This window comes from Vulpes vulpes, chromosome 15 (assembly GCF_048418805.1).
Source record: "Vulpes vulpes isolate BD-2025 chromosome 15, VulVul3, whole genome shotgun sequence".
NCBI classification, from domain to species: domain Eukaryota; kingdom Metazoa; phylum Chordata; class Mammalia; order Carnivora; family Canidae; genus Vulpes; species Vulpes vulpes.
The window spans coordinates 84,445,903-84,470,680 of NC_132794.1; the positions used below are offsets into that span (position 1 = coordinate 84,445,903).

Genomic DNA, 24,778 nt, shown 5'->3' on the forward strand with positions numbered 1-24,778 from the left:
AGCTGCCGCCGGGGGCCAGCCTGCCCTCCGGCTCCGAGCTCCGGAGACGCCCCGGCCAACAGCCAGCGCCACCGGCCCTCCAGGGCGCGGCCGCCGGGGGACACTCTCGGCCGCGACGGCGCGGCTCTGCCGGTGGCCTCCACGCCTGCCAGGCTCGAGTCCAGCTGCCCTGCGCCTGGGGTCCACTGCTGCCTGCCTGGGGCCGGGCCTGGGCCGGTGCCCCCCGAGTTTCGGCAGGGCTGCCTCCCGGCGCGAGCCGGGACCACCGGGGTCCGTGCTCCGGGCGCGCCTTCCCTCGAGTCTCCCCTCGACGGACGTGGCCCTGGGCTTCCTTCCCTTCGAGGGCTCCCGGGGCCAGGGTGCCCGCCGCGCCGAGCGACGGCGGCGGCCGGGGACCGGGGCGCAGGGTCGGTCCCGGGAGCCGGCGAGCCAGCGCGTCCCGGGGGGCGGGAGCTCGGCCGGCGGGGGCGGGCCGAGGGTGGGGGCGGGAGGCGGCTCCCGGGGCTCCGCGCCATTGGCCGCAGGGACCCGCGGCAGGAAGGGGCCAGAGAGCGCGGCCCCACCCCGTGGCCGGCGGAGCCTATCGCCGGGAGCGCGGAGCGCGGATAAATGTAGCGCCGGGGCGCGGGCCGCCAGCTCTGCGAGGGCCCGGAGGCAGCCGAGCCATGCAGTACCCGCACCCCGCGCCCGCGGCGGGCGCCGTGGGGGTGCCGCTGTACGCGCCCACGCCCTTGCTGCAGCCCGCGCACCCGACGCCGTTCTACATCGAGGACATCCTGGGCCGCGGGCCCGCCGCGCCCACCCCCGCCCCCACGCTGCCGTCCCCCAACTCCTCCTTCACCAGCCTCGTGTCTTCCTACCGGACCCCGGTGTACGAGCCCACGCCGATCCATCCCGCCTTCTCGCACCACTCCGCCGCCGCGCTGGCCGCCGCCTACGGACCCGGCGGCTTCGGGGGCCCTCTGTACCCCTTCCCAAGGACGGTGAACGACTACACGCACGCCCTGCTCCGCCACGACCCCCTGGGTAAGGCGGCCGGGGTCATGGCGGGGCCGAGCCGCGGCAGCGGCGGGGAAGGCGCCACCCGGCAGGTGGCAGCGTCCAGGCGGCGGCGGGGGCGGAGGGGAGGCAATAGAAAGTTGTGGCAGAAGCGATCGAAAAGCGGCCCTCGGGCGCGCGCAGGGACAGGAGGCGCGTGCCCCATGGCGCGCTGCCGGGGCTGACCGCACCGTGACTCAGATTGGTTTTCCTGCACCTTGCAGGCGTCGGGGCGCGCGGGCCCGGGCGAGACCTCTGGCACTGCCGCGGGGGCCGGCGGCCGAAGGCAGCCCCGGGGCGCGCGTGTCGCTCGGGGTGGGGTCCCCGTGGCTGGAGGGACGGGGTAGGGAGTGCCAGGGCGCCCGGGCCGGCCCGGCGGGGCAGGGATGGCTGCTGGGCCCGGGTGGTTACGGGGCTGAACCTGGTTCAACAAGCTTGTGCAGTGAAAGAGCCTGACCCTTTCCGTTCATACAGGAAATCTTGAGTTCTCGATAGGAGTAAATCTGGTTTCAGAAGCTGTTAAGTGTTTTCCTGGCTGCATGAAGCAGACCCTTCCCCCGGAGTAGTGCACGCTGCTGATTATTTTATCGACATCCTCAATACAGACAAATTCAGGAAACACTCGACTTCTGATAGCCGGGATCCGTTTTTCTGATATTGTTCATTTCCTCTGTGTGGGATGTGACTTTATGGCAGCTAAAATAACCAGTTGCTTCCTTTTTTCCCCCCGCCCCCGAAGCTGTTTTGCACTAGTCTGAAGCCTGACGTAAGCAAAATCTGGGAGAAAAAAAAAACAATGCCAGCTTTCAAAGTGTTTGGGGCAGGCCTGCAGACCCACGGACGGACGGACGGACGGACTGACTGATAGGTCTTCGGGGTAGGAAAGGCAGGGAAGACGCCTAGGACTTACGGTATCGCGGGGCTCGTCCCCTCAGCGCACGGCCTAAGAAATAAGCCAACGGTGATCCGCACCCCGAGTGGCCCTTGGCGGCTCCGGCATCGGAAGCCCCGGGGGCATAAAGAAACGGGGCTCCATGCCTTGGGCCGCCAGGGTTTTAGATTTACCCTCTGCTATTGGCAGCTTCTTTGGGGACCCTAGAGACAAAGTAACATTTTAATTAAAATTTTAATATCTTCACGTTTATGATGAGGCCTTTAGCTCAGCCCTCCACCCTCTTTTCTCAACGTTAAGATTTGGAGGGGATTATATTTTAACTCCTTAAAAAAAAAAAGTTATCGTATTTTTTTTTTTAATCGTATTTTTGATCCCAGTTTCGAGGGTTTGGTGCGGTGGCTCCTGTCCGGCGTGGTTCCGGCGCCTGCTGGGGCGGGAGCGGGACCCTCAGTCGGGCCGCGTCGGGGGCGAACGTTTTCACAGAGCGCGCCCTGGGTTTCCTTGGGTTACTGCTGGGACCGCGCAGGAGGAAGCAAAGGGCTTTTCGAGATAGACCAACAGGAAACACATTGACGGAAATGTTGCCATAGCCCACGGGGTAGCTTTAACTGGCCGCCCCCGCCGCCGGGTGTGAAATCAGAGGAGGAGGCCGCAGCGCCCTGGAGCCAGGATTGGAAGCTCCACGAACCCGGGTCCCAGGGCTTCCCAAGTGGGCTCCCCGCGGCGGCACCTGGCCAGGACACCTCGGGTAGTGTAGCAGTCCACGCCCCCCCCCCCAACATACACACACTCGGGTGTTTGGAAAGTGCAGCTCACCAAGAGAGAGGGCCTAGAGGTGCAAAAAGTTGTGTATAAATTCCAGAGAGACTTGTTAAGGAGTGTCGTGGTATTTTAAACTCCATTTATAGTGTGTGTTCTTTTGGGGATCAAAAGACTTGTGCGTTTGAAATCATCTATGGGTGTGATGGCAGTTTGCATCTGTGAGTGTACAAGGGTGGTCTGTGTGCACATGCAATGTAGATGTGTGTGCCTTTGGGTGTTTCTGTCTCCCGGTATGCATGTGCCTTGGAGGGAACGCATTGGGTCCTTGTATGGGTGTGTGTGAACAAGTCCGGCTGAGGGTCCGTCTAGTTCCCTCCTCCCCTTTGTCACCCCCAGGGCCTGAGGAGCTCCAGGGCTGTCACTAACCTCTGCTCTCGCTGCCCTGTAGGCAAACCCCTGCTCTGGAGCCCTTTCTTGCAGAGGCCTCTGCATAAAAGGAAAGGGGGCCAGGTGAGGTTCTCCAACGACCAGACCATCGAGTTGGAGAAGAAGTTTGAGACCCAAAAGTACCTCTCTCCTCCGGAGAGGAAGCGTCTGGCCAAGATGCTGCAGCTCAGTGAGAGACAGGTGAGCGCGCCTGCGGGCTGGGGACAGATTCCCAGGGCAGGGGGCTCGGGGCGGGAGACCTGAGGGGTCGGGGGCCGGGGGGGGGGGGGGATCGACCGTGGGCTCAGGCGTTCCTCCTCGCCCCCTAATGCCTGGACCTCTTGCCAGCTCCACAGCCCCAGATCAGCTCCGGTACTCCCCAGGTCGCTTGGGTTTGTGGCAAGTTTTCTTTCTCTTTCCTGTAGGTTAAAACCTGGTTTCAGAATCGACGTGCTAAATGGAGAAGACTAAAACAGGTATCGACAAGGTTCCGTTTCTATGGAAATAAATATTTTTATCATGTTATCTGAATGCGAGGCCTGTTATGGGTTGTATGCAAAAGTCATTTGAGAGACTATTTAACCTCTTCACCTTGATTAAAAAGGCAAATAGTCCTGCTGAAATTCAGGATGAGTTGCTCAGGTGGCAGTAATGCTAAAAGCACCTAATGCAGTTCCTATATCAATTATGCTTGGGTTTTCACACACTGGCTAGTAAAACTCTGGGCTAATTGTTTTATAAACCCCATATGTTGTTTATCTAATTAACGCAGGAAAGATAAAGTAATTGACAGTAAATGACTTAAGCAGTTATCTTTGGGAGAAAATTGTTTCTTTTATTTACACAGCCATAATAAAACCAGGCAGAGCTCAAGGGTAAATATAAGGAAATAAACACCTTTAAGTCTTGTTTGCACTGTTTTTTTTTTTTTAAGAAGAATTAAATATCAAAGAGTTTAAAATTATTTCCCATCTAATACCAGCTCCTAAGATGAATATAAGACAGGTAAGAGAATATACAAGCTTATTTGGAAAGTAGCTTAAACTTACTAAGTCTTTTTTTCCAATGAAAAATACTGCGTAAATACTATTATGCAGTATGTGATAAAAAGTAAAGGCTAGTTCAGTTTTTGAAAAAACCTCTTTTGACTTAAACCTAAAGATTTGTTTTTGATGTTCCAGTCTGGATGTCTTCTCCAGAGTTTTCTAACAATTGTTGAACTGTTCATATGCCAGTGTATGTACAGCTTAGAATAAAATATCTTTGAAACAGTATTGGGGGGGATTGAAAGCAGTGTGCATTTTTAAATTTAGTGATCCTAACTTTTTCATTAGAAATAAGATGGTGTCACAAAGAGTACTTTGAGACAGAAAATAAATTGCCCATAATTTCATTATTCTAACATTTAAAAATTTGTAGATTCTCTCTCAATCTCTGACCTTGTGCATCTCTTGGTTGCTTAGTTACAAGCCTAGTGAATATATTATTCTATAGTCTTACTTTAAAAAAGCCTTTAGCAATATATCGTATTTCTTTGTAGTGTTTATGTCTGCTTTAGACAAACAGGATTAAAAATTCACTCATATATTTAGTTCTTGTTCAAAGGCTTGACTGCAGTTTACCAGGAATTTTTTAAATAGTGGTTCCTATGTAACGTGGGAATATATTTTCCAGAAACTTCCCCCGGATTTTAAGTAAATTGTAATTGTCTCCCTTTACAGTTGGCAGTATTCTTCCAGTTCTGCATTTTTACCTTTGCCATGATTTTTGTGACTATAATGAGTATTCGTAAGCTTATAGATTTACTCCAGTAAATGGATGAAAAAGTATTCCATTTTGAAACTTCCCTGAATTTACTATTTAGCATTCATATTTCTTAAATGTCTGGAAGACCCTGTTAATTGGCAAGGTTTAAAAATGCTTGAAGAGGGACGCCTGGGTGGCTCAGTGGTTAAGCATCTGCCTTAAGCCCGAGGCGTGTGTGATCCTGGAGGCCCAGGATCGAGTCCCACATGGGGCTCCCTGCATGGACCCTGCTTCTCCCTCTGCCTTTGTCTCTACCTCTTTCTCTGTGTCTCTCATGAATAAATAAATAAAATCTTAAAAAAAAAAAAAGCTTGAAAAATGAAGATAGTGTGTATCTGTAGTGATCTATTCTCTCCTCTCCCCTAAACTTTTAATAATCTTGAAAGTTGAAAGCACTAGGTATAACTAAAAATCTTAAAGGTGATAGAGAATGAAAACACATTTTGATATATGTCTCTTATGTCTCCATATTTCATGAGCCTACCAATTTCCATCTTCATTCCTTCCATTCAGGAGAACCCTCAAAGCAATAAAAAAGAAGAACTAGAAAGTTTGGACAATCCCTGTGACCAGAGGCAAGACTTATCCAGTGAGCAAAATAAAGGTGCCTTGGACAGCTCTCAATGTTCACCCTCCCCTGCCTCCCAGGAAGACCTTGAATCAGAGATTTCAGAGGATTCTGATCAGGAAGTGGACATTGAGGGCGATAAAGGCTATTTTAATGCTGGATGATGACCACTGACATTCGGAAAGTTCAGAAAACTAGACTCGGGAATAACATATGCTACAGAAAATCTCTGTAGACATACTGGAAAGCTATGAGAGAGGGAATCAATTTTCTGGAAACCTGAAATATTTGGTGCACTGGCTAAGCAGCAAACTTACATTGAAACCTTTAATTTTTACTTAAATGGCTTATGTACTGATTGTAGATTGTATGATGAAGGGACTCTTCACTGATTGAATTCACCCCCTTTTTAAAAAAGTAAATTTTTTTTCTATTTATAAAAAGTAATTTTGAACTTTTTTTGTTAAATTTTTAAGTTCTAACTTTAAAGATTTTAATAAGATCTTGAATAACTTTTTAATCTGTATCTACATCCCACTTACTGGAAAACCAAAAGGGCACCCCAGATTCCAGAGGTATGCCGTGGAAAGGGGTGGGGGCCACATTTCAGACAGCCTTGGAATATTTTAAAAGGAAGAAACATCCTTTACTTTCATATTACATTCTTAAACTGCTGCCTTAAATCCAATATGATCTCAGAGATCGTGTCTCGGGGATGTGTGTGTTCTTTTTGTCAGATATAGTTGATAATCTTAAATGCTTGTTTTGCACTATCACTTAGTACCTTGTGTGACCAAGTTGTTAAGGGAATAGTACAGTCCAATTCAAGCAGAGAAACTGACTTGTCGGTGGCTAAAATTAATCACGGATGAACTAGAAGTAGCAGGTTAACTAAATGTAAGTAGACTGTAGATATTTGTGTTTTATATCAAACTGTTTATAATGTGTGTATGTATATATAATTGTTCACTGTAAAAAAAAATGACCGAAATGGTGTTGTTTTTTTTTTTTTTTAATGAGTAACTTGTGTATAAAATAAACCCGTCGGCAAGACGACTGACCTCGAGGGACCTCTCATTCTTCCAACGAAAGAAACGCACACCTCTCCCTACCTTTCCTACAAGCGCCACTCGGGTCCGGCGCGGGGCTGGGGCGCGGGGCTGGGGCGCGGGGCTGGGGCGCGGGGCTGGGGCGCGGGGCAGGGCGCGGGGCTGGGGCGCGGGGCTGGGGCGCGGGGCAGGGCGCGGGCAGGGCGCGGGGCCTTTCCCTCGCTGAGGAGGGAGGCTGGGGGCAGGGGAGGGTCTGGACGTGTGCGTGTCGCTGCCGGGGGAGGTCCCCGCCGCGGACCCGGGGTGCGGCAGGTCTGAGACCCCGGCGCGCCAGGTGGCTGCAAGAGCCGGGGGCCGAGGCCGGCTGCGCGGGGAGCCGCGAGGCCGCCGAACCCCATCGATTCGCCCCGGCTCCCAGGCTGGCCCGGGCCGCCGTCCTTGACCCGCGTGAGTCAACACTGCGTCATCCCTTGGCGGCCTCATCCCTTGGCGGCGGAGCCCGGGGCGGCCGGGGGCGGGGGGGGGGGGGGGGGGGTCCGCGGAGGGGGTGGAGGGAGCCTGCCCGGGAAGAGCCGGGAGGTGGTGTGAGACCGGGAGTCTCAAGCTACAGCCAGCTTCAGAAGCACCTGCAGAGCTTCTCGAAACTCTTGGCCAGCCCTGTCGCCAGAGTTTCTGATTTGGTAGGTCTAGGATGGCACCGGGAATTTGCACTTCAGCAAGTGATCAAGTGATGGCAAAGCTGCTGGTAGGAGGACCGAGCTCCGAGAACCACTGTTCTAAGGTGCTCCTTCGGTGGAAGCAGGTGGGGCCCCGCATACCCCCTCCTTTCTCACCTGCTTCCCTTCTCCCAGTCACTCCTCTCAGTGTGGGAGCAGGTGGTGGAGAGGACTGTAAGGGAGGAAGAGGCAAACCGGGCCTATCTAGGCCTGTGGGAGCAAGAGTCTGATGGCTATGGGGGCCTGGCAGGGCCGAGGAAGGGGACTGTGAGATGAGAGAATGGAAGCCCCAGGTAAGGCGGGATGTGGGGGTGAGTGCAAGGGCGGCCTGATGTTTCTGATTGGCCCAGGGCTTGCATCCAGCTGCTTGCCTAGCGGAGCCAGGAACCATCAGGTCCCTGACATTCCAGGAAAGTGATGAGAGAGGCCTGTTGGGGGAGAGGTCCAGAAACCTCTTCCTCTAGCCTGGGCCTCCATGGAAGCCTCTAGTTGTTTGTGGAGTTGCCTGACTGAGGGTACCCGAAGGAATGACACTGTCCCCTGCATTGCTGATGGGGGCTATGGTTCCCCAGACCTAGGCCCTCCAGTGAAGACATAGTGAAAAGTTTTCTGCTTTTAGGGAGTTGTTACAGTCTGTCTCCTTAGATTCCAAGAAGGCACCTGGAATTGCCTGTGAATTTATTTTATTTTTTTTTAATTTTTATTTATTTATGATAGTCACACACAGAGAGAGAGAGAGGCAGAGACACAGGCAGAGGGAGAAGCAGGCTCCAACGCACCGGGAGCCCGACGTGGGATTCGATCCCGGGTCTCCAGGATCGCGCCCTGGGCCAAAGGCAGGCGCCAAACCGCTGCGCCGCCCAGGGATCCCCGCCTGTGAATTTAAATTTCTGAGAAAATTAGCACCAGGTGCTTAAACAGAGAAGTGTGAATAGGCCTGGAAGCTTAATCATTTGGGCTGGGAGTTTTAGTTGTTGGCCTCAGTTCTCTCATCTGTGGAATGGAGATGGTCTCATTGATCTACGTGATCCTCTCCAGCGGCCAAATTCCCAACTCAGCTCAAGATCTTTATCTTTATGGTTTCCCCTATTCTCTGCCTCTTTTCAGTGTTGGAGCCCAACGGAAACCTCCGTTGGCTGCAGGCTCCAAACTCCCAGACCCTGCCTGACAGGTTACATCTAGGTTTCAAGGGTCATCATCAGTCTCACTTGAAAATGGGGCTGTCTGCATCAGAGTTTTGGAGAATGGGAGGCTTGTGGGCCTAATATTGAATTAAAGCAATCCTGAAATCAGTTAGTGTGTGTTTCACTCCTGGAGATAACCTCTGGTTAATGTTTATTCTTGAGAATAACTATCATGATGATCAAGCAGAGAAATACAGCCTTATGTATTGATTGACACTAGAAAAGTTGAAGGGCGAAATCTTGTTTTAAAGTAGAGTTTCCTGAATCCAGAATGTTTTCTAGTTTAAAGCTATTCCTGACCCTCCTCAAATTGCTCATATTCTGAATCTAAACATAGTCTTAAGGATCAAGAGCATGTTCAGTGGAGAAGTACAGTATTCTCAGGGCATGGGTTGGCATTAACTGTTTTCAAAATGTCCCATTGCAGATTCGCCAATGAATATTTACAAATTCTTCCTACAATCCAGGCATTTTTCATTTGTTTGTCTTTTGGCTATTTCATGTTGAAGCAGCATGTATGACCTTTACAGCACAACTCCTGTCTTGTTTTTAACTCTTTTTATCAGGAGATTCAACTTGAAAACGGTTATCATTTAGCAGAAAGACAAACAGAAAAGCACATTTTTGTAAGCAAAACGTTAATGATTGGAAGAATTGCCCTAATTTCACCATGACAGTGTGTGATTAATCCCCTGGGTCATGTACTTATACTTTAAGTTATTCAGTTCGTTGGTCTTTGATATTCAGAACCCTTTCTAACTTAATAGGATATTGATTTTGTTGGATGATGTACTTTGACTCTTTAAACAACATCACTTTTAGGGATGACTAGCCTGCTGTGTAGTATTTTATTTAGAGAACTATTGCATAAGGTTTCTTTTTCTTACTTTTTATGGTTTTCTCAGGGTGAAAGCTGATAAAACATCTTGTGGGAAAAGAGGAAACCATCTCTGATAGTGAAAGTACCTATTCTCTTTCAACATTTCTGACAACTTTTTTTTTTTTGTGGTTTCATTGCTGTGAATATTCATTTTACTTAATGGAGGCAGGTCAAGGATTCAAGAAAATGCATTTGGACGTGGGGGAAGTGCACTTCGTTGGGAACAGACTGCCCTTACTAAAATTCCTATTCTAGTTATACTGCCTTGTGTAACTCAAGCTCAGAAGCTCACCCTTTTGATCTTTCTTTAAAATCCAGTAATCAATGATCCTTTAAATCTGTGCTTGGAGGTGAGAATTTTGTGACTCCTGGCAACATGGGACAGAATGTGGAGAACGAAACAGTCACCCGGGATGCTTCTGAATGATTAGGAGTTTGGTCTCTTGTAAAAATAATCAGATGTTGTACCCACATTTCCACCACTTTGGATTTCATGAAATTCCAGCTGGATTCTGTATTTGTCCAATCAAATTATGTCCTTTGATACTTTTTTTTTTTTTTTGGTGTTATTAAATCCAAATGACAACCACTTTGGAGATTCTTACCACCTACCAAAATATCTGAGATCCAAGATATCTTCAGATCTAGCTGAGGGGACACCAATGTCAGGAATTATGCTATGCCATTGTGGATAAAAGAAGGGCTTGCAGAATGGCTCTCTTGTTGGTTGGGGGCCTTGGGAACTGTGAATTCTTAGCCCAGCTTCTAGAGAGGTGGGCTGCTTACCTGAGAGGAAGCATCAGACCTGGCACTCAGTGGGTGCCAAGCATTAGCTAGAAAAACTAGAAAGGCCTCACTAACTCCCTTCTTTTAAGGTGGCTCTTTGATACGCTGTAGCAGGCGGTAAATCTCCTCTGTCTGATGTACACAAATCTCTGCAGACAATGGAAAGGGCTGTGGGGAGGAGACCTTGGAGCTGGCAAAGGCATTTCCTGTCTGCAAAGGATCTCGACTTTGGAGCATCCGGGGGTTGCCTCGAGGTTTTTGAGGCAGCCGAACACTTTTCCGAGTAGCTACTTAAAAAAAAAAAAAAAAAAAAAAAGAAGAGAAGAGAAGAAAAAGGAAAAAGGGGAGGGGGTCACTGCCAATTTCAAGTAATTTTTCCAGATGGAAGCCAATGAGACATATTCTCATTAAAAAAATATACATATTAAAGCTTATTTTCGAACCATTTGAATTTTTTCTAATTTGAAAGGGAAGTTTGGGATCATTAAAAATCTTAAGCATTCAAAAATCTCATCACTCTCCAAAGACAACTACAGGGAAAAGTTAACGGTACCCATCCCCCCAACCCCTCCACACCAAGATACTTGCAGGAAGAGAAATGCCTATTGAGTTTTCTCCATGAAACTTGTTTATATTTTTCTTTTGTAATTTAATTCTACCTCCTCATCCTTCCTTACCTCTCTACTTCTTTTTATTCATTTCCTTTCTCCACTCCACCTATCCGTACTACCACCCCCCTTTCAGGATTTCTCTTCCTCATTGATTTTATTTCCTCATTAAGAATAAAAAAATGACTAGTCTCAGTTCTTTAGATGTCACAATTAGGGCCAAGATATTCTTGGCCCTGATATTGACAAATATATAGAAATGTTCAACTTTAAGGTGGAAATTCTAGGCTTGAGGAAGATGTTGCTGGAGTCCTAGAACACTGCCCTCATCCCTCTAAACAGTTCTTTAGTTTAGCCTTTTCTGTTTTTGTTTTCTTTTTTAGACCAGGATAAGTGATAATAGTGAGAGTAATAGAAAAGTAATAATATTTGTTCCTCTGGAACGCCTGGGTGGCTCAGCTGGTTAAGTGTCCCACTCTTGATCTCAGATCAGGAAGTCATGGCAGAGGCCTCCAGGGGCTCTTGGAAGAGAAAAGGAGATGGGATTGTAGTCCCAGGGAGGGGGATGATCATGTTCAGAGACCTGGAGATGAAAGAGGTCAAGGAATAAGTATGACAAGAATCTCCAGAGGTTTTTGATTCCAGAATTTTGGAAATGGGATTATGGACTGGTATTCTCCTCCTCCAGTCACATAGATCTCTTGGCTTTTAGGTTTGCAGTTTCCTCCCTCTGGAATTCTCTTCCCCTAGACAGCCTCCGAGCTGGCTCCCTTACCCACAGGCTTGGACTTCCTTAGCCACCCTATTTAAAATCATAACCCCTCTTCCCTCATCCCCTCCCACAATCTGCTTTCCTTTATTTCACTTACTATAATTGTATATCATATTTTTACTTATTATTTACCTCTCCTCATTGAAATGGGAATGCCATGAGGGCAAGGATATTTGTGTTTTATCTACTGCTGTGTATCTCCAGCATCTGTATCTGACACATAATAGGTACTCCATAAGTGTGCATTAAATGAATGAATTAAAGAATGTATATTGAACATTTACTATGTATTAACATATTAACATTATAGAAGTCCTCTATCATTTAATCCTCACAAAAATTCTATGAGGTAGATTAGCCCATTTTCTAGATAAGGAAACTGTCACCAAGAAGTTAAGCCCAAAACCTCAATTACTATACTAATGTTGTAATGTGACTTTCTTTGTGGAATCTTGTGACCTTGAGAATGTATCAAGCAGAGTATAATTCTAGCTATAAGGTTCATTTTATGTAGTCTTTTTGCCTTCATTCAAGTCTAGCATTATATCTGGAAGGAGTGGGTGATGGGTGTTACGGAGGGCACATGATGAGATGAGCACAGGGTGTTATACTATATGTTGGTAAATTAGACTTAAATAAAAATGTTTTTAAAATTTAGAAGGGATTACAATACAGTATAGGAGATATGCAGTTTCTGTCTGTGTAGCCCAATATTCTATCACCCTAGGAAACCAATAAACTGGAGCACTATTCCTATTTTCTGAGGACATGAGCATTATAAAATATGCTTTCTACTTTTCAAGGTGTTAAAAAAAAGTCTGCCACTGGTCGATGTTGTTTGGTGTTCCTCTTAACCAATACACTGTTTGGTATCATTGCATTTATTCTCCATCTGACTTACTGATGAATGTTCCACAAAGGCCTCTGAACATAGAGCAGTGCCGTGGCTTCTTTTTTTTTTTTCTCAGTGCCATGGCTTCTATAGGGTCTAAAATACATCTAGCTCTGTGTTTGGCATGTGGTAAGCTGTTAATACATGTTGTACTACAGAATGAGAGTGAAAACCCTACGCCTTCTGCAGTGGAGAGAAGAAATATTTCTCTTCCATAATGAGCTCTGCACCCTTTATGCTTCCTGTTCATTGGCCACAAAAACACAGCTTTCCTGGATGGCTCCAGGAGCTCAGCAGAATGCATGATAGGACTGCAAGTGGAGGAGAGTCTGCGGGGCTGGGGCATGGGTGGGGTGGTGTGGGGGTGGGGGATGTGATTAAAGCTATTCAAGCCTATAGGCACTACAAGGAGATGTTCTTTCCCCTCTTTTTACTGACATGAATATGAAGAGGAAGTGCTTTTGTGGGTTTATATTGGTTCTTTTCCCTTCAGATTTGGCAATTTCATTCAATTTGACATTTACACTTCTCAATTTCAACGTTAGTTAAAATATACCTATTTTGCTGAAAAAAGACACCATTTGTGGTTATTACTATTATTTGTATTGACATCATCCATTTAGCAATTGGAAGCAGGAAAACCAGTGTTTATAAATTATTTCTTCAAGTATTTTATGAATTGCAAAGAAATGATTGTAGAAGGAACATAAAATGTGTCTGCTTCAATGTCACACCCTAGTTCAAAGTTTTAGCCTTCCTTAGCTGCTTATGGAATCTGCAATACTGCAGACTTTCCATTAATTGTAAACTAGACCAGACTAATTCAATAAATGTTTAAAAAATGGCCCCTGAGTGCAGGTTCAGAGGTCTAGAGGAAGTGGTTTCTTAGACACCTGCCTCCCATATATTGACTCGATGGTATGTAGGTGGAAGTGAGATAGTTATAATGATGTATAGTGCTGTTGATTAGTTAATTGGAGGTGAAATTTTTAGTTTCACCAAGCAATTACCTGACCTCATTAAGGTCTTTAAAATCACCCAAAAAGCCATTTTGGCTGAAGCAGCTGCTCCTTGTTTGGATGTTGTTTCAGGCATTAAGAAAAGCACAATGCTAGTGGTAACCAGGGAATATAAGCCTGCAATTTCTGGAATATATTGTTCTGAATCTTAGCCATTATTCATTATTATCTATCCTGTCTGAACATGAGACACTAAAATCTGTTTACATCTGTATGGTACTTCTTTTCAGACAGTTTTTTTTGAAGTATCATGTTTACAAAATATGTATTTTTTACAAATGAAATTGTTTTTGAAAACAGTGTCAGCTTTATTTTAATTTTTAAGGAAACTTCTTGTTAAAGTATAACTTACATACAAAAAAGTTCATAATCATGGGTGTATGGCTCACAAAATGAATACATTTGTTGACACAGAATATGGAACTTCTGGATCTCTAGAAATTTCCTTTTTGTCCCTCCTCTCTGGGTTACCGTCCACAAGGCCATCCCAAGGGAAACCATTATCCTGATTCTAATTTTTTTTTTTTAAGATTTTATTTTTTAAACATGGGCTCAAACTCACAACCCCGAGATCAAAAGTCTATACTCTTTCAACTGAGCTATCCAGGTGCCCCTTCACAATCCTGATTCCAAATAACATGGACTCATTTGCTGATTTTTGAACTTTATATAAACAGAATTCTACAGTATGTTTTCTTCAATCTCTGGCTTCTTTAGTTTACTTCTTTTTTTTTTTTTTTTTTAAGATTTTATTTATTTATTCATGAGAGACACACACACACACACACAGAGGCAGAGACATAGGCAGAGGGAGAAGCAGGCTCCATGCAGGGAGCCTGACGTGGGACTCCATCCTGGGTCTCCAGATTCAGGCCCTGGGTCCAAGGCAGGCTCTAAACCACTAAGCCACCCGGGCTGCCCCTAGTTTACTTTTTTGTTGGTAAAATTCATCCATATTATCGTGTGATGCTATTTGTTCATTGTAGTAGTTCTTCTGTATGAAGAACTTCTATGTAGTAGTTCACTGTATGAATTTTCATGCTACTTTAAGTAATCCATCTGAACATAAAAAGCTGTACTGCAAAGTTTACAAACATTAAAAAAATATATCACTGTTCACGTATTATAACCAGGCACTTATTTTTCAAAAGGCACCATCTGTATGTAATTCTAAGATTTCTAGGTGCACAGAAGGAAAGATGGCAGAAAGACCAGGAGGTATCTTCAGGAAACAAATGACTGCAAACTGTCACATATCAGAACTGAGAATACCAATATCTAAGCTACTTCCTACTTCCTAGCTTTTCCACTCAGGATGATTAAATTGAAGGAATTTTTAAAAAGATTTATTATTTATTTATTTATTTATTTATTTATAAAAGGACTTGTTTATTTGTTTATTTATTTATTTGACAGAGAAAGAGAGAGAGCAAGAGAGCACAAGCAGGAGGAGCAGCAGGAAGAGGGAGAAGCAGGCTTCCCCTGGGACAGGGAGCCCAATGCAAGGCTCAGTCCTGGGACACTGAGATCATGACCCCAGCTAAAGACAGATGCTTAACTAACTCAGCCACCCAGGTGCTCCTATTTATTTATGAGAGAGGAAGTGGGGGATCCCTGAGTGGCACAGCGGTTTGGCGCCTGCCTTTGGCCCAGGGTGCGATCCTGGAGACCCGGGATCGAATCCCACGTCGGGCTCCCGGTGGATGGAGCCTGCTTCTCCCTCTGCCTGTGTCTCTGCCTCTCTCTCTCTGTGACTATCATAAATAAAAAGAAAAAAAAAAAAGGAAAAAAAAGAGAGGAAGTGGGACAGAGGAAGAGGAAAAAAAAATCTTTTTAAAATTTTTAAATTATAATGCATTATTAGTTTCGGAGGTAGAGGTAAGTGATTCATCAGTCTTTAATAACACCCAGTGCTCATTACATCACATGCCCACCTTAATGTCCATCACCCAGTTACCCCATCCTCCCACCCTCCTCTCCTCCATCGACCCTCAGTTTGTTTCCTATGATTAAGGGTCTCTTAAGGTTTGTCTCCCACTATGATTATGTCTCGTTTTATTTTTAACTTCCTTCCCCTATGATCCTCTGTTTTGTTTCTTAAATTCCACATATGAGTAAGATCATATGATAATTGTCTTTCTCTGACTTATTTCACTTAGCATAATACCCTCTAGTTCCATCCATGTCGTTGCAAATGGCAAGATTTCTTTTTTTCTGATGGCTGAGCAGTATTCCATTGTATATATACACCACACCTTCTTTATCCATTCATCTGTTGATGGACAGCTTGGGTCTTTCCATAGTTTGGCTATTGTGGACATTGCTGCTGATAAACATTGGGGTGCAAGTGCCCCTTCAGATCACTACATTTGTATCTTTGGGGTAAATACCCAGTAGTGCAATCGCTAGGTCGTAGGGTAGCTCTATTTTTAACTTTTGGGGGAACTTTCATACTGTTTTCCAGAGTGGCTGTAGCAGTTTGCATTCCCACCAACAATGTAGGAGGGTTCCCCTTTCTCTGCATCTTTGCCAACACATGTCGTTTGATGGCTAGTTAATTTTAGCCATTCTGACCAGTGTGAGGTGGTATCTCATTGTGGTTATGATTTGTATTTCCCTGATGTTGAGTGATGTTGAGCATTTTTTCATGTGTCTGTTGGCCATTTGTGTGTCTTCTCTGGAGAAATGTCTGTTCATGTCTTCTGCTCATTTCTTGATTGGATTATTTGTTCTTTGGGTGTTGAGTTTGATACATTCTTTATAGATTGTGGATATTAGCCCTTTATCTGATAAGACATTTGCAAATATCTTCTCCCATTCTGTCGGTTGTCTTTTGGTTTTGTCTACTGTTTCCTATGCTGTGCAAAAGCTTTTTATCTTGATGAAGTCCCAATATTTCATTTTTGCCTTTGTTTCCCTTGCCTTTGGAGATGTGTCTAGCAAGAAGGTGCTATGGCAGAGGTCGCAGAGGTTGGTGCCTGTGTTTTCCTCTAGGATTTTGGTGGATTCCTGTCTCACATTTAGGTCTTTCACCCATTTAGAGTTTCTTTTTGCATATGGTGTAAGAAAGGCATCCATTTCATTCTTTTGCATATGGCTGTCCAATTTTCCAAACACCATTTGTTGAAGAGATTGTATTTTTTCCATAAGATATTCTTTCATGATTTGTTGGTTGACCATAGAATTGAGGGTCCATTTCTGGGTTCTCTATTCTGTTTCATTGACCTATGTGTCTGTTTTTGTGCCAGTACCATATTGTCTTGGTGATTATAGCTTTGTAATAGAGCTTGAAGTCCAGAATTGTGATGCCACCAACTTTGGTTTTCTTCTTCAATGTTCCTTTGGCTATTTGGGGTGTTTTCTGGTTCCATACAAATTTTAGGATTATTTGTTCCAGCTCTGTGAAAAAAAGTCGATGGTATTTTGATAGGGATTACATTGAATGTATAGATTGCTCAAAGTAGCATAGACATTTTAACAATATTTGTTCCTCCAATCCAGAACATGGAATGTTTTTCCATTTCTTTGTGTCTTTGTCAGTTTCTTTCATGAGTGTTCTATAGTTTTCTGAGAACAGATCCTTTTTTTTTTTTAAGATTTTATTTATTTATTCATGTGAGACACACACAGAGGGGGGGTGGGCAGAGACACAGGTAGAGGGAGAAGCAGGCTTCATGCAGGGAGTGTGATGTGGGACTCAATTCTGGGACTCCAGGATAACACCCCGGGCTGCAGGCGGTGCTAAACCGCTGGGCCACCGGGGCTGCCCCTGAGTACAGATCCTTTGCCTCTTTGGTTAGGTTTATTCCTAGGTATCTTATAGTTTTTGGTGAAATTATAAATGGCATTGACCCCTTAATTTCTCTTTCTTCTGTCTCATTGTTAGTGTATAGAAATGAAACTGATTTCTGTGCATTGATTTGTATCCTGCCACACTGCAGAGTTCCTGTCTGAGTTCTAGCAATTTTGGGGTGGAGTCTTTTGGATTTTCCACGTAGAGTATCATGTCATCTGAGAAGAGAGAGTTTGACCTTTTTGCTGATTTGGATGCCTTTTATTTGGGAGAGTCTTTTTTTTTTTTTTTTAAGATTTTATTTATTTATTCATGAGAGACACAAAGAGAAAGGCAGAGACACAAGCAGAGGGAGAAGCAGGATCCCTGCAGGGAGCCTGATGTGGGACTTGATCCCAGGACTCCAGGATCACAGCCTGAGCCAAAGGCAGACGCTCAACCATTGAGCCACCCAGGTGTCCCTGGGAGAGAATCTTAAGCAGACTCTGTGCTGAACATGGAGTCTGACAAGTTCCTTAATTTTATGACCCTGAGATCACAACCCGAGCTGAAATCAAGACTCATCAATCTAACCCACTGTGCCACTCAGGTGCCCCTCAGGTAGATTAAATTTTAAAAATTCTTCTAAAATGTGCCTGTTGCTTTAACTTTTAATGAATAAAAACCTATCTCCTCACATAAAAAAAAAATTTCTTCTAAAGACAATTTTCCAAGATTAATTTGTTTAAGTTGTTACACATAGTTGTTTATGATAAGAAAGCTAAATAAAGAGCCAAGTGAGTGAAACAGAACCTCAAATTTATTTTAAGTCTCAACATAAAGTCTCTCTGTTCTTAGAGTATTTTTATGTAGTAATTTTAGGAAATTAGTTTGCATCCTACTCCACTTTTATGTTCCTGTTACTTTGCAGTTTATGATTATGAAAGTACTATGAAAGGTGCCTTGGGTTTGCTGTTAAGTTGCAGTGTGACTTTGGATTTCTTCTATGAGTCTGTTACTTCTTCTCTGAGTCTTCTCTGAGTCTGTTACTTCATCATAAAATGTGGGGTTTGAACTGGGTCATCTTTAATGTTTCATTTAGTGGTAAGATGCTGTGTATTTCTGTTCTTAACTTCCTAAAGGACACATTTATCTCTTGTATTTCAGTGGTTATGCATTTGAGGTGTTGAAGGATGCAAGGAATCTCTCATTGCATGGACCCTCTGGTAAGTTCCAGTGTTGGGCTGCCTCTTCTACTTGCTCTTACTTTTTTTTTTTTTTTTTAAAGATTTTCTTTATTTATTCATGAGAGACACAGAGAGAAAGGCAGAGACATAGCGGGAACCTGATGGGGCATATGATCCCAGGACCCCAGGATTACCACCTGAGCCAAAGGCGGATGCTCAACCACTGAGCTACCCAGGTGCCCCTCTTCTGCTTGCTCTTAGTTCTAGAGTTGAGTCAAGGCTCAGTCTCTCTAAAAGCCTATCACAAGCTCACCCTAGGGAGGAGTTCTCGGGAAAGCATCCCCCCAGACTATCCATCCAAATAATAGAGTATTTAAGTGAACTCAAATGTTGATTACCATTCTTCTATCAAATTATTAAATTAATTCAACCATTCACTCAACAAACATTTTTGTCATTTCTGCTTTAGCATATCTAGGACAAATTCCTGGAATTGGAACTGCTGGATCAAGTGGTATGTGCATTTTTCATCTAGAGAGATAGACAATTTGGTCCCTATGTTTTATCATAATTCTGATTATACTGAACATGCAATTTTGATTCCTGTGTTTAAAAAAAATATATATATATGTATATATATCTTAAGCTTATATATATATATATATATATATATATATTTTTTTTTTTTTTTAGTGAGCCTTACACCTAATGTGAAACTTGGACTCATACCCCAAGATCAAGAATTGCATGCTTTATGGACTGAGCCAGCGAGGCACCCCTTGAAATATTTTATTTTATTTATTCTTTAAAAAAGATTTTGTTTTTTTATTCATGAGACACACACACACATGCACACACACACACACACACAGAGGCAGAGACACAGGCAAAGGGAGAAGCAGGCTTTATGCAGGGAGCCTGATGCGGGACTCGATCCCAGGTCACCAGGATCACACCCTCGGCTGAAGATGGCGCTAAACCACTGAGCCACCCAGGCTGCCCAAAATATTTTATATAAATAAATATTTTCCTTTATAAATATCATGTCAATGATTACATAATGTATTTCTTATGTAATGATGCCATAATTTCTTAATTATTTTATTATTGGGTTGTAAAACATTGTTTTGTTGTTACAAACTTTTTTTATTTTTTAAAGATTTTATTTATTTATTCATGAGAGACAGAGAGAGGCAGAGGCATAGGCAGAGGGGGAAGCAGGCTCCTTGAGGGGAGCCGCATATAGGACCCAATCCCGGGACCACAGGACCACACCCTGAGCTGAAGACAGACGCTCAACCACTGAGCCAACCAGGTGTTCCTGTTACAAACTTTTCTAAAATGAGCACAGTTTACTTCCATTTCAGTTTTATTCCTTCTAGAGTACATTCATAGAAAATGATTTGAGTCAAAAGGATGGATATTTGATAAATATTGTGAAATTATTTCCTAGGAAAGTTCTATTAGTTTACATCACTGGAGAACAAGACTCATTTCACCATACATTCTCCAATGTGGAAGATTGTTTATCCACCTAATCTTTCTTAATTGCATAGGAGGAGAATGATATACTTTTATGTGTAGTTTTTAATAAAAAATTGAATTATTTTATATGCTATTTCTTTTTCTTCTTTAGTGTTTCATGTCTCAGTCCTTTTTATAGGAATTTGAGTTTTTTATATTGGAGGATATGACTTTTTGTCTTATTTATTACAGAAATATTTCTCAGTTTCTAAAAAAGATGCTTATAATTTATATGTGAGAAATTTTATGTAGTCATATGTAGCAATATCTTCTTTATGATAATTTATTTTTCTTAAGCTTAGAAAATCTTTCCTCATTCAGAGAACAAATGAGCATCTGCCTGCCTTAAAAAAATATCTCCCTAAGACTCTCCCTTCCCAATCCCCCTTCTTTATACATTTAACTCTTAATCTATCTGGAATTTATTTTACCCCACAGTATGAAATGAAGGACCAGATAAAAATTTTCCTTAAAGTACCTAACCAAGTATCCCATTTACTCAATAATGGCCCTTTTACTTTATGGCCCTTTTATTATATTAAATGTCTAAAAATGTGTTGGCTTTTGGGTTAACTATAATGCTCTTACAATTTGGTTTCTGTATTTTATACATCTGTAGCTGAGTTTGAGGACTAAAATTTGCTTTCTGCAGCACATGGATGAGAGCACCTGCTCATCCTTAGATAAAATCAACTTTCTACTTCTTCCAAGGCATGGGCTAGCTTTTTTTTTTTATTTTTTAAAAAAAGATTTTATTTATTTATTCATGAGAGACACACACAGAGAGACAGGGGAGACACAGGTAGAGGGAGAAGCAGGCTTCATGCAGGGAGCGTGATGTGGGACTCAATCCGGGGTCTCCAGGATCACGACCTGGGCAGAAGACGATGCTAAACCGCTGAGCCACCCAGACTGCCCTGGGCTAGCTTTTTAAATAAAGAGCTAGCCTTCACATCAGAGTCTACCATATCTGGGTCTTCCCACTCATAACTTTTGTACCACAGCTGAAGAGGCTATCAGAATACAAAGCATGAATTTAAGAAGCACAGAACTTAGGAAGCTTTATATATTTCACTGTCTGAATCATCTGACATGGAGAAGCATGTACCCTGCCTCCCTCCAGTCCATATTTTTTAATTTAAATTCTATTTGCCAACATATAGTATAACACCCAGGCTCATCTCATCAAGTGTCCTCCTCATTGCCCGTCACCCAGTTACCCCACCCCCTGCCCACTTCCCCTTCCACTACCTTTTGTTTGTTCCCCAGAGTTAGGAGTCTCTCATGGTCTGTTTCCCTCTCTAATTTTTCCCACTCAGTTCCCCTCCTTTCCTTATAATTCCTTTCACTATTTCTTACATTCTACATATGAGCGAAACAATATGATGTTGGTCTTTCTCTTCGATTGACTTATTTCAGTCAGCACAATACCATCCAGTTCCATCCACGTCGAAGCAAATGGTGGGTATTTGTCTCTTCTGATGGCTGAGTAATGTTCCATTCCATTGAATGGATAAAGAAGACCTCATCTTCTTTATCCATTCATCTTTCAAGGGACAGCGAGGCTCCTTCCACAGTTTGGCTATTGTGGACATTGCTGCTAGAAACATCGGGGTGCAGGTATTCTGGCATTTCACTACATCAGTATCTTTGGTGTAAATCCCCAGTAGTGCAATTGCTGGGTCGTAGGGTAGCTCTATTTTTAACTTCTTGAGGAACATCCACACTGTTTTCCAGAGTGACTATACCAGTTTGCATTCCCACCAACAGTGCAAGAGGGTTCCCCTTTCTCAACATACTCCCCAACATTTGTTGTTTCCTGTTTTGTTAATTTTCGCCAATTCACTGGTGTGAGGTGGTATCTCATTGTAGTTTTGATTTGTATTTCCCTGCAGTCCATCCATATTTTAAATTACAATACTTCAATGTATGTATTAGGCAAAACCTTAGATTAAAAGAATAGTGAATTTATTGGAAGCTTATATTTTTTCTATTTTTTCAAATGTCTATTAATATTTACAGTAAAAGCAAATATTTTCTGGATATAATTTATACTTATTAATAACATTTTTATTTATTTAGGTGAAATTCATATAAAGTTAACCATTTAAAAGTAAACAACAATTCAATAGCATTTAGTGCAGTCACAATGTTGTGCAACCACCACTTTTATTCTGTTCCAAAACATTTCCGTTGTTCCAAAATAAAACCCTGTACCCATTAAGTAGGCACTTCCCCATTCCCTCTTTCGCCCAGTTCCTGGAAACCACCAAGCTACTTTCTGTCTCTATGGGTTTATCTATTCTAGATATTTCACATAAATGGGTTAATACAAGGTGTGGTCTTTTTTTGTTTAGCTTCTAAAACATTAGCATAATGTTTTTGAAGTACATCATTCCTTTTTGTGGCTGAATAATATTCTATTGTATGCATATACACTTTGTTTATTCATTTATCAGTTGATAGATTGTTGGATTGGTTCCGCCTTTTGGCTATTGTGAATAGTGCTATGAACATGTATACAAGTATTCGGTATCTGTTTTCAATTCTTTTTGGTGTGTCTCTAGGGGTGGAATTGCTAGGTCACATGGTAATTCTGTGTTTAACAATTTGAGGAACTGTCGAATAGTTTTCCATAGGAGCTGTATCATTTTACATTCCCACCAACAATGTGCAAGGATTCTAATTTCTCCATCCTTGCCAACACTTGTTATTTTCCTTTTTACTTCCCCCCCCTTTGGATTATAGGCATCTTTATTGATGTGAGTGCTATTTCATTGTGGTTTTGATTTGCATTTCTCTAGTGGCTAATGATGTTGAACATTTTTCCCATCTCCTTATTTGCAATTTGTGTATCTTCTTTGGAGAAATGTCTATTCAAGTTTTTTGTCCATTCTTAAATTGGGTTGTTTGCCTTTTTGTTGTTGAGTTGTAAGAGTTCTTTACATTTTCTGGGTAAGCTAATTATATAATTTACTGACTCTTATGAGATATATGATCTGCAGTTATTTTTTTCTATACTGTAGGTTGTCTTTTTTACTTTCTTGATAATGTCCTTGAACATACAAAAATTTTAAATTTTGTTGAAGCCCAACCTGTATATTTTTTCTCTTCTTGTTCATGCTTTTGTTGTCATATCTAAGCATGTACTGCCAAGTCCATGTTCATAAAGATTTAACCCTATGTTTTCTTCTAAGAGTTTTATGATTTTAGCTCTTATATCTGGGTCATTGATACATTTGAGTTAATTTTTGTATATGGGATGAGGTAGGGGTCCAACCTCATTATTTGCAGGCAGGTATCCTGTTGTCTCAGCACCATTTGTTGAAGAGACTATTCAATCCCCATCTATTAGTACCCCCATTGAAGAGCACTTGGCCATAGATGTATGGGTTCATTTCTGGACTCTTAGTTCTATTCCATTGTTCTAGATAGCTGTCCTTATGCTAATACCGCACTATTTTGCTTACTGTAGCTTTGTGGTAAGTTTTGAAATCACAACATGTGAGTCTTTCAACTTTGTTCTTCTTCAAGGTTGTTTTGGCTGAGGGTTTATTATCTTGCAGGTACTCCTACTATCTTACAGATACTTCTACACATTATGTTATTCATGTGACAACTCTGTAATATACATATTAATATCCACATTTTACAGGTTAAGTGATTTGGCCAAGGTTACAAATCTGGTAGTATATCTAAGATTAAGATTATCTAACCCTAGAGCCCACTTTCTTAAAAATGATATACCTGTCTCTGTCAAAGAGGAGGGGCCGCTGGAGCTTAATCACACTGTTTTCTTTTAGGTAAAAGGTTAGAAATCTTTCCTAGTAAATATTTCTCAATGGGTAACCCACAGTCAGACTGATCTGGTAATAGATATACTGAAACCCATTTTTTCCTTTCACATTTAGTACTTAATTTTTCTAAGGTTTGTTACTATTCAGACAGTTTTGCATCCTCCTCTACCTTCCTCTTTTTGTGATCTTATTTCTTCAGATGGATGTTTTGAGGTTATTTTCTATTTTGAGAAAATTACACAAATCTGATTTATTAGCACAACAGCTCAAAAGTGGTTCCTGTTGAAGTCTTCCACATTGTCAACACTGAGCTCCCCTTAGCCTCCTTCACTGGACAGGAAACTATGAGTGTGGGTAATGCTTGATGTTTTCAACTAAACTGTTGTTGAAAGAAATTTCAGTGACTTTAGGTGTATCAAACCAATATGCAAATGAAGATTCTGCCATCAAAAGTGTGTATGGCTTTAAAAGCAAATACACAAACATATAATATTGGCAAGGAGCTTCTACATCTTTGATGTAGATTTATTTATATATTTATTTAATTTACGTTCAGTAAAATTCACTTTTTGCTGTATAAACTTCTGTGGGTTTGATAAATGCACCCTCGGGTTAAAAAATAGTTTTGCCACTCAAGAAATTCCCTCCTCATGCTGCCCCCGGTAGTCAGCCCCTCTTTTGACCCCCAATCCCTGATAACTAATCTGTTCTCTGTCCCTACAGTTTTGCATTTTCTAGAATGTCATATAGATAGAATCATACAGTGTATTGCCCTTTGAGTATGGCTTTTTTCAATTAGCATAATACATTTGATATTTATCCATGTTCTTATGTTTAGCAATAGTTAGTTCTTTTTTTTTTTTTTTTAATTTTTTATTTATTTATGATAGTCACAGAGAGAGAGAGAGAGAGGCAGAGACACAGGCGGAGGGAGAAGCAGGCTCCATGCACCGGGAGCCTGATGTGGGATTCGATCCTGGGTCTCCAGGATCGCGCCCTGGGCCAAAGGCAGGCGCCAAACCGCTGCGCCACCCAGGGATCCCTAGTTAGTTCTTTTTATTGCTGAGTATCATTCCGTAGTATGCACGTGCCATACT

At 42.9% G+C, this 24,778-nt stretch overlaps 2 protein-coding genes across 5 annotated transcripts in view; both read left to right on the plus strand.

Annotated features, from left to right (window-relative positions):
* The first annotated feature begins 545 nt into the window (after nt 1-545).
* Nucleotides 546-6,561, plus strand: HHEX (hematopoietically expressed homeobox). Its single transcript, XM_072739516.1, has 4 exons — nt 546-1,026; nt 3,144-3,322; nt 3,547-3,597; nt 5,441-6,561. The coding sequence occupies exons 1-4, from the start codon at nt 666-668 to the stop codon at nt 5,657-5,659; spliced, it is 810 nt and encodes a 269-aa protein (XP_072595617.1). The 5' UTR covers nt 546-665; the 3' UTR covers nt 5,660-6,561.
* A 526-nt stretch (nt 6,562-7,087) lies between these two features.
* The window catches only part of EXOC6 (exocyst complex component 6), a 352,011-nt gene continuing 334,320 nt past the window's right edge, over nt 7,088-24,778 (plus strand). Inside the window, exons 1-3 of one of the 4 annotated variants that reach the window (XM_072739519.1) lie at nt 7,090-7,224; nt 18,341-18,399; nt 18,830-18,874. The gene's annotated coding sequence lies outside the window, so the exon portion shown is untranslated. Of the gene's footprint in view, nt 7,347-18,340; nt 18,400-18,829; nt 18,875-24,778 lie in introns of all 4 variants that reach the window. The other 3 variants (XM_072739522.1, XM_072739521.1, XM_072739524.1) reach the window with 3 other exon arrangements.

Coding starts and splice junctions, on each gene's coding strand:
- HHEX (XM_072739516.1), top strand. CDS start 666: ATGCAGTACCCGCACCCCGCGCCCGCGGCGGGCGCCGTGGGGGTGCCG. Junction 1,027..3,143: donor GCTCCGCCACGACCCCCTGG/GTAAGGCGGCCG, acceptor GCTGCCCTGTAG/GCAAACCCCTGCTCTGGAGC. Junction 3,323..3,546: donor TGCAGCTCAGTGAGAGACAG/GTGAGCGCGCCT, acceptor TCTTTCCTGTAG/GTTAAAACCTGGTTTCAGAA.